The sequence below is a fragment of the Triticum urartu genome, chromosome 7 (genome assembly GCF_003073215.2).
Source record: "Triticum urartu cultivar G1812 chromosome 7, Tu2.1, whole genome shotgun sequence".
In the NCBI taxonomy this organism is placed as follows: domain Eukaryota; kingdom Viridiplantae; phylum Streptophyta; class Magnoliopsida; order Poales; family Poaceae; genus Triticum; species Triticum urartu.
Genome location: NC_053028.1, coordinates 519,209,112 through 519,218,921, shown reverse-complemented (window position 1 = coordinate 519,218,921; position 9,810 = coordinate 519,209,112). Strand labels below are relative to the sequence as shown.

Here is a 9,810-nt window from a genome sequence, read left to right as displayed (position 1 = left end):
GCAGTTACACCATTCGAACGCAGAGACTCTAGGTAAGGTTTACATGAGCCAGCTTTCACACACCAAAAAGGAGTTTACACGAGCGACAAAATTGCCTCGCATTTGTTGCTACTTTATTCTTTCCAGCAACATCGGTAAACAACAACAACATGATGGGGCTATGCAGTCAGTCCTATGTACGTACGCTCTCTCAAGCACGAGCCTTTCGCTCATCCAGACCTCATACGGCACACTTTACATCCAACACTCATCCATACCTCATACGCCACACTTTACATCCAACAGGGCGAACCAATTTCAATCAATTGGATGAATTAGCCTCGGTTGACCATGCCGCAGTTACACCATTCGGACGGAGAGACTCTAGGTCAGGTTTACATGAGTCAGCTTTCACACACCGAAAAAAGGTTTACACAAGCGACAAAGCTACCTCATAGTTGTTGCTACATTATTCTTTCCAGCAAAGTCGGTACACAACAACAACGTGATGCAATCAGCTCTATGTATGTACGCACTCTCAAGCGTGAGCTTTCGCTCATCCAGACCTTATAAGGCACACATAACCAAATTCAATTAATTGGATGAGTCAGCCTCGATTGACCATGTTGCAGGTACACCACAGACCTTATACGGCACACACAACCAAATTCAATCAATTGAACAAGTCAGGAGTCAACCTCGGTTGACCATGCTACAGTTACACCAGAGACCTTATACGACACACACAACCAAATTCAATCAATTGGATGAGTCAGCCTCGGTTGACCATACTACACCACAGACCTTATACGACACACAACCAAATTCAATCAATTGGATGAGTCAACCTCGGTTGACCATGCTGCAGTTACACCATTTGAGCACGGAGGCTCTAGGTCGGGTTTACATGAACCAGCTTTCACACACAAAAGAAGGTTTACAAGAGCGACAAAACTGCCTCGCAATTGGTGCTACATTATTCTTTCCGGCAACGTCGGTTCACAACAACGTGACAGGACTATGCAGTCAGTCCTATGTACGTACACTCTCCCAAGCGCGAGCCTTTTCGCTCATCCAGACCTCAAAGGCGAGTTGCGGTTGCATCATACGGGCACATGCACTTTATATCCAACAGGGCATCATGTACATAACTCTGCCGGCACGTGAACCGAAAAGTATACACAAAACACATGTGGCAGGTCTTGTTATCTTCGGCTTCATCACTGGGGTATCTTCGGTACAAACCCCGGCCGGCATATCATACATTTGGAACACAGCGAGCTAACTGGAACGGATTGAAACATATCATGCTGACAACCTTGGATTCGTAGCATAGCTAGCTCTAACAGCCCATTGCGAAACGTTAAGGAGGCCGCCGCTCCATTGCCTCGGGCCAATTTGCTTCGGATGATCTGTGTTATAGTGCACTTCTAAAACAGAACTAGCCATTTGTCTGAGCCTGTCTGTTCATGACATCATGGTAGTACAAGAGAACACACATTGGCTGCCCAACTATGCTGAAGAAGAACCAAAATATCATGTTGCCCACCTGTCAAGTTCAACAGGGCTCGATGTGTCAGGGGAAACAATGGAAGACGGAGAAATTTTGCAGTGAGCATGGCATACCATTGTGTTCTTGAACTTTTCTTGAAGATATTTCGTCAAGAATAGCAGGGGAATCTGGGAACGACAGACATGAACATCAGTCAAATGATACAAGTGGATATTTAGAGATACCGACAACAGCAGTTTAGAATAACTAAACCGGCACCAATCACAAATTTGCATAGTAACAGCTCTTCAGATTTAAAGCAGCAATGGGGCTGATCCTACACCAACATATGGACGCCGGCCGCCTGCCCAAGTGCCCAGTGATGGCCTAAGAGAAGTGCTGCCTGTCACAGTGTCGGGCTGTTGAACTGTTGAACGACAGCCTGGACAGCTGTTCTTGATCGTTGGCCTATTTTTCCTCTTAGGCTTATTATTACGTCACATGGAAATGTTTAGAGGAGTGGAGATAATCAGTTCTGCTAAGTGAAGATGGCTGTATTGTATATTTTGTATTAAACCTTCACAAAGCGACAATTGCAAATTATCTTCTTTGAGATTAATTATTATCTAAGTTTGTAACAATAAGCATAGACATGTATATGGGCTGTTATTTTTCAAAATAAGCTGCAGTGTTGCTATCTCTAAGTCTTGATACACAGAATTTTTTGCATGTGACAAATTTTATGTACTAAATTGTCTGTTGTTTATATGCTAGACTATCTTTGTTATCGAATTTGCATACACAGAACTAATCTATTATATATGCAGTCACGCACAGGGCATCAACTAGTATCGAAGATACTGTACTGATCTAGTCCAAGAAGATTAAGAACGAAATACAAGTGTCCTTCAAATCAATACATACCTGAAACATGATTCCAGAAAACGCCCATAATTTGAAAATGTGGCATGGAACAGCAATACATAGCTGCAAGTTGACAAAGACAATGAAATGAAGGTCATATGTGAGATGGCATACCAGCTTCTTTCCTTTTCAATGCAAGTATAAACGTGCAGCAGAAAATGTGCCAGGATTCAAATTTCCATGTATATATCTTTGATTTTCCCAGTAGAACTTTATATCGAACCTAGATCATTACTCAATAAAAAAGGGAACCAAGCCATTTCCACTCTAGCTGGTGACTGGGAAAAATAAAAGAATGATAGCTAGGGGCATGTAATGTGGAACACTCAAATATGTGTGGTACCTCATGAAATACAGCTGAAACCAGAAATGCGATGAGAATGGCACAACCCTGCAGTGTAGATTCAACATGAATTTTCATAAGTATGTATTTCAAAAAACAAAATTAGCTCTATTCTCAACAGAAAGAACCACACAAATCTGCAAAGCAAAACGCACAATGAATAATATTATTTTTATCTACACTCATTTGCTAAGTGAATTTCAGGTATTCTGCTTGACCATCCATGCTATATCCTGGCTTTCAAATGCGCTCCTTATCCATGTTGTTCTACCTTCGAGACTCATCACATGTTGCTGATTAGTCAACGTGCATATTAGTTAATGTAGTCTCACAAAAATGGATATTACCATGCAAAAGTCCTAGGCCAAGAGAACAACACATTATCAAGTATTAACATCTGTATTCTCAACGTCAGGTATTTTAAATTGGGTTGATAGTTCTCTGGTTAACCACGCTAACAGTTTATCTGCACTAGCAGATTTCAGTATGGTGAGTGTTCTCTATATAACAATGGTGAACCAACCAAATTTCAACTATCACGCAGGATCCATTTTCCACGGGAATGAAAACAAAATGTAACACGGAAAAGAGATGTGGTATTTTTTTATAATCTGGCCACCAGAAGGAATAACAGGTGTATCTGAATAAATTCCCTTTGACAAGCCATTCCTTATGCATGGAAAATATATATGGCGAACGATCCACTTATGAACAGGCTGACATGTAGAAAATTGTCAGGGAAGGATATCATACTAATGACAATTAAGAAATAACATTATGATAATGCCAATCAATCAGACACTATCTCAGGCTTATGAACATGTCTCAGCTATCAGCTGGGAGGAAATTGCCAGTTAGTCCAGAACAACTATTCTTCAGGATGGGTGAGAAGATTACCATATTCCACATTCTCCAGTACTGAGATAATCCCCCAAAATACCGCCAGATTTAAATGCATGGAAATTTAAACGGTGTCAGCTCCATCTAAACTTCTCTAAAATAAACAAGATAAACTTTGAACAGGCCTTTCACCTCTTCAACTGTTTTGGCATTCCACCAGTCCTTGTAGAATTCACGATCACCAAAACGGAGGAGTTCGGCAAGAATATTCAACCTGTATACAAAAATATTGAATGGAAGCTGTAGAAGCCACGCATTTGAAGGTTGTCGAGAACTTAATTTTACTGTTGCGATAAAACTATGTTTCTCAAATAGTTAACCCATTTATCAAATACTGTGTTCTATACATTAAAGTTACAGATATGTGATCGCGTGCATGAGGCAACCATCATGACATCAGTAAGTTCAGTACTGTAGAAAATCACAATATCCAATGGTACTGTGTCTTTATAGATGTGATGTACCCAACTGGTAGAGCCAAAGGAAAAAAAAATAAAGTGACAAGAGAAGGTAATCAAGATGCTTACCACAGATGGAAAAAGGAATAGAACATACAAAGCCATACATATAATGTTGGCACTGACAGTTTCAAGACTCTCTCAATAGCATCCAAGAAATTTCCTTTTAATGGATGCTTGGAATTCTGCACAATTGGATTAATGTACTGCCAAAAAAAGGAGTTAGGTAATTTCAATACAGAAACTATATGTATAAAATTAACGTTAGGGATCACGTAACAGGCACACTTGCTCAATTATGAAGCCCATCAAGCCTGTAAAAACTACGCATTTTATAAGCTGCCGAGTGACCCAGCCTTTCCTAGTAAATGCTGTCCGGGGATAACTTGGCTGCATAATGCAACAGAATGGCATCAGAAAAGCCATAACTTAACACTGATGTAACTAGTTACATCCAATATAATTAAGTAATACGAGTAACATGGAATCAGAAGAAGAAATGATACACACTAGCCCAAAAATAGCACCTGGTAACAAAGTGTTGGGGCCAACATGAAATACACAACACTGTTGATAGTTGGGCCTTTAATGTTTTCCTCATCGATAGAACTGCCATGTGTAGCACCCTATTACATAAAAAGGGGAATTATTATTGTGAACAGTGAACAAAGAGGAAATATTCACATTCATGTTAGAAATTATTAATCTGGCAATTCTCTGTATAAGCACAACATGAGTAGCTACACAAATTAAGGTAATTATTTCCTTAAGTATTGACAGAAGCAAGATCATGGTCCAATCTTCTAGAAAGATTTACGATTAAGAGACACACAAGAAAAAAGTTCATTGGTCAACGATTTATTATCCAGATAATAGTAACACAAACGTTTTGGCAACACAAGTTGTATTAGTCCTCGATGTTAAGAGACACACAAGTTGTATTAGTCCTCGATGTTTTGGCAACTACAATTGCACTAAAATGGTAATAACACATTGCACTCATACCTTTTCAATACTTTGGGACAAAACCCTTATATCATAATTTGTATGAGCAAAAGAGACAAGCTTCAACCAAGTAATGCTTGCAATAAACATTAACACAAATCCAGATAATACTGCTGATTCACACCTGAAATACATTCAATGTAACTAAAATTCCATAATTTATGCAATAAAATACTATGTAATAACGTCTTATATTATGGGACGGAGGGAGTATCTTTTGAGGAAAAACTTTCTGTATAACCAGAACATTAACCAAAAATTAGTAGGCACAATGCATGACTTCAAAAATAATGCATGACCAGTATTAACATTCCTAAAATATGAGGAGCACCACTGTTTAACGAACAACAGTGACAGAAGTCAGTTATCAGATATCCTAGCTCCATTGTTTAACGAACAACAGTGACAGAAGTCAGTTATCAGATATTCAGACATGATAACGCGCAAGCATATGACACGTGGTAACTTTAAAGAGCCCCATACCTCCCCAATAGAACTTATTAGCAAGTCATGAGTCATATTTCTCAAGTGATCTGAATAACTGTTAAGAGTACGTAATGGGCCTAATGGGCCTGGGCTGGCGGTATAGCCCGTTAGTCTTAGGGTTAATTAGAGATAAGGGTCACTTGGGTCAAGTAAGCCTTGCTGGGGAGTCAAGTAAACCTCTCTATATAAGGGGAGGAGATGTATCAATCTAATCAAGCAAGAATTAAGAAGGAAATCCCTTCCCTCTTGCCCGGCCGTGGGCAAAAAGGCCCCCGTCCGGCCCTCTCGCGCCCTCCTTCTAGCAGCACCATAACAATAACTGACAATTTTTGTTTTCAATTTGCAAAGTAACAATGGGAACAATTTTAGATTGGACACTCAACCTGATGGCTCGCATTGATCCAATAGACATGTACTCCATCCGATCCATATTACTTGTCGCCGAAACGGATGTATCTAGACGTAATTCAGTGCTAGATACATCCGTTTGAGCGACAACTAATATGGATCGGAGGGAGATAATATTGTCAACGATAGGATATGAGAGATCGCCACATGAAACCAAATAGAAGAGTTATGTAGTCTCCTTTTAGCCAACCAATTTATATTGTTTAACATCCAACTTAAAAAAATAGCAATAACCATGTTTGAAACACATGGACCGAGTACATCTCCACATCATTAAATATAGAAAAAATGAATGAATGAACTGACTGTGCTTTTGTTTCCGAGAATGTAACTGAGTATACTTCAAACCATCATATACAAATTTCAAAAGTAGATGCATCCAAACAAACCCCAAAGCCAAAGAAATAAATATGCTTACTTAAGAATCACAACAACCGGATAGATAAGGACAGTGGTTGTAATAATTATATGGAGAAGAATAGACACCTGCAAGAGGTAAACCAGAGTCATGCGCAATTCACACTTAAAAAATACTGAAAAAGATTGGATTTTATGCTAAATTTGACCGTATGACAATGATGAAGAAACATAAAAAGAGCATAAATGAGCATAAATCTTGGATAAAGGCCATTCTGAAAAGAACTGATGATGGAGACTTCAGGAATGTTGAGAAACAAACTCACATGATCACGGATGAGCTTTCTTTGAGCCCACTTCTCGGTCATGAGTGCAGCAAGTGGGAAAATGGGTAAAGTGAGGCTGCAATTCACAGACTGGTTAATTGTACAAAGTCTAGTACTGTTTCATGAAAATTCCGACCAGAGCTGGGTGAGTAATTATACCTACCAGCACATCAGAAGTGGCCAATCTCCCAGCGATCTTGCACTAAACCAAAACCCAGCTCTTATTAATAGGCCATACTGGAGCAACAAATTTAGACCATGGTAACGTGTCAAGGCATATAAAAGACTATGCAGAAAGCACCAAAACTAAGTGCTCCTTCTGGAGGGGAAGTGATCAAACCTTCATTAAGTTCTCGATAATGAGCCTGCTGTTCACTGCAATCAGCACAACAATGCATAGATTCAGAAGACCTGCATGGCTCTGCAATCAAGTGAATAACTAAACATTTCAGGACCAGAATTTTATGTCGCAACCGAGTAATATGACATGCAAAACAACGAATTTAGTACGATATGTTTTGTACTTATACCCTAATGAATGTTTTAATATGGCTTCGATTATGTAATAATGCTCACTGGAGTTATGCGCAGGAACAACTGTGGAAAAATGTGATGTAGAATCATATACTCCCTCCGTTCCTAAATATAAGTCTTTGTAGAAATTTCACTATGAACCACATACGGATGTATATAGATGCATTATAGAGTGTAGTTCATTCATTTTACTCCGTATGTGGTCCATAGTGAAATGTCTCCAAAGACTTGTATTTAGGAACGGAGGAAGTATATATATATATACGTCTAAAGGAATAAGGTTGCCACCCAAAGAGGCATTTGACTGAAACTCATCTTGAAACCCCAACATTGTTCAGATTTAAATGCAGGCATGCACTGAACTTTGCGAAACAGATTAACAGCTATGGCCAGGGCTGCATTTGAGTGCGAGGAGTTATTCTGGGCATACGATCAGTTGGTCATTCTGCCCAACGTTGCATATTAGTTCCACTAAAGAACTTACTCATTCAGAGTACTGGTCCTCAGGATCTTGTGTCAAACTGGCACCTTAACATGTTAAAACCCTAGAGTGGCAAACAGATACTGAGCATGTGGATCACGACACCTCCCAATTAGCCCTGCATCCGCAGTTGAGTTACTAACAAAAGTCGACCCCCAAGGCCCCCAACACACTCCCAACAACTCTCTGTTTACTTCTACTGCTAGTACAAGTCAACGCCACACCAATCTCGGGCTACTTGTACAGGTCAGCACCTCGTGCACTCCGCCTGTCCATTTCAACACGCCAAGCCCTGCTAAATAGCAACGCGCCGGTGGTCCCCTAATAAATCCCAAAACGAGCAGAGGCTTTGACCTCAATCTGTCGCGGCCAAAAATTGAAACTGCACCTGTGTCTGTCTCAACTCAACATCCCTAAAATATAGCACTGCTGGACAACCGTAATTTGGAGAAAAGAGAGAAACTGTGGGCAACAGAATCGATGCTGGCCGGCTCAAACAAAGCAAAGCATATGTGATCATGGCAATCGCTGCTGCTAGAAAGGAAAAGGAAAACAAGTGGAGGGATTCGCGGCGCATACGTACCTGTCGGAAGATGGCGTCGGAGCTAAGCGGGCTCTCCTTGACCCGGCGGTGGGCGGGCGCCGACGCCCGGTAGCAGGGCATCTCGTGCTGCCGCTGCGGCTGCTCCTGCGGCTCCGCCTCTCCGTGGACGCCGTCGGCGGCAGGGGCGCGGCGGAGGCGGAGGGAGGGGTCGTCGCGATCGTGGGCAGCGGCCACGGACGGGGGCGGGGCCATGGGTGGAACTGGAGGGGAGGTTCCGGAAGGTTCGGGGCGGGGTTTTGGGTTTCGGTGGGCGGCCCGCCGTGGGAAGGGAGGAAGCTGCCGGGGAGGTGGCGGGTCTGGGTTCCCTTTTGACATGCGATGGTGGTGGCCGCCGCGCCGCGGCTGACACGCAAAAGCGGAAAGCGGAGGGAGGCGGCCGACTTGCGCGCGACACGTGCGCGGAGGGCGCGCGCCAGGCGTCTCCTGCCTTGCCTGGCGGCGCAGGTTCCGAGGCTCCGAGTCCCGAGTTCTGATCGGTGGACGGACGGCACGGCACGGGTTGTCCCTCTGTCCCGGTGTAGGCGTCCGCTCGTTGTTGAAAAGAGCGAACGGGTTGGAGCGTTGTCCTTTCCATGCCCTGCTTAAAATATTCAGTTTATTAAGGAAAATAATAATTGAAAATGTAAAAATGGACCTAGTTCATTTTTCAAAAGGCCAGACCACAGCGTGACGGCCGCACCATAGGGGGATTGGGCATCTCGCTTGCCCCTACTCATTTGTTATTTGTCCATTCTTAAGGTCTGTTTGGTTCCAATAAATTACCTAACTTATAAATCATGTGACTTAAGTCAGGTGACAACCAAACATGCGTGACTTATAAGTCGTAAGTCACGCATGTTTGGTTGTCACTTGACTTATAAGTCACGTAAACACACCTTCCCACCTTATTTTTCTATGTAAAGGTGATGGGACCCACGTAAAAGGGGGTGATTTATAAGTTTTAAGTTGGGATGGAGCAACTTATGACTTATAAGTTGGGGTGACTTATAAGTTAGGTCTGTTTGACAAAATAAGTCACTTTTTTCACTTTTCGACTATAAGTTGGTGACTTATTTGGAACCAAACAGGCCCTTATGGCAGCTCTAACGACTCTCAAAACGACACTCGAGTGCAATAATATGACAAAAAATAGCATAATTCATTCATAAATAACATGCAAAATATCTCTAGTACTATAATAGTTCAAATATAATATAAATATTTCCTCTAAGATAACGGGATGTTTTAAACAAGTACTTTTAAATTCAAAGGAGCACACGAGTCAGAATCCGCACATGTCGTCTCACGCACTATGCCCTTTGAGCTTCATCCAACAATGTATAAACGTAGATGACATGCCCTCGCTTATGTGGTACAGCGCGACGGCGTGCCCGGACTATACAACGCAATGATTATCATGTTAAGATTTTAAGTAAATCAATGAATTGACCTACATGTAGAGCAACAAGAAGCAACACTTCCGATCCTCATGGGTGATGTGTCCGGTGACCAATTTGTCTGCACTTATGCAGTC

General features: G+C 41.7%; 1 protein-coding gene across 2 annotated transcripts; it reads right to left on the bottom strand.

The window, feature by feature from the left end:
- Positions 1-784: 784 nt before the first annotated feature.
- Positions 785-8,809, bottom strand: LOC125520309 (diacylglycerol O-acyltransferase 1-2). Of its 2 annotated transcripts, none has more exons than XM_048685202.1 (16): positions 8,277-8,809; positions 7,019-7,099; positions 6,842-6,915; positions 6,679-6,754; positions 6,414-6,481; positions 5,102-5,225; positions 4,624-4,722; positions 4,385-4,486; positions 4,166-4,302; positions 3,771-3,852; positions 3,636-3,656; positions 3,392-3,454; positions 2,739-2,786; positions 2,396-2,458; positions 1,606-1,659; positions 785-1,528 (listed from the first exon to the last, which is right to left on the bottom strand). In XM_048685202.1, exons 1-16 carry the CDS (start codon positions 8,610-8,612, stop codon positions 1,421-1,423), a joined length of 1,536 nt encoding a protein of 511 aa, XP_048541159.1. In that variant the 5' UTR covers positions 8,613-8,809; the 3' UTR covers positions 785-1,420. The 2 variants fall into 2 exon arrangements, with proteins under 2 accessions (XP_048541159.1, XP_048541160.1); XM_048685203.1 differs by having other exon boundaries at positions 7,019-7,053.
- Between the last annotated feature and the right edge of the window lie 1,001 nt (positions 8,810-9,810).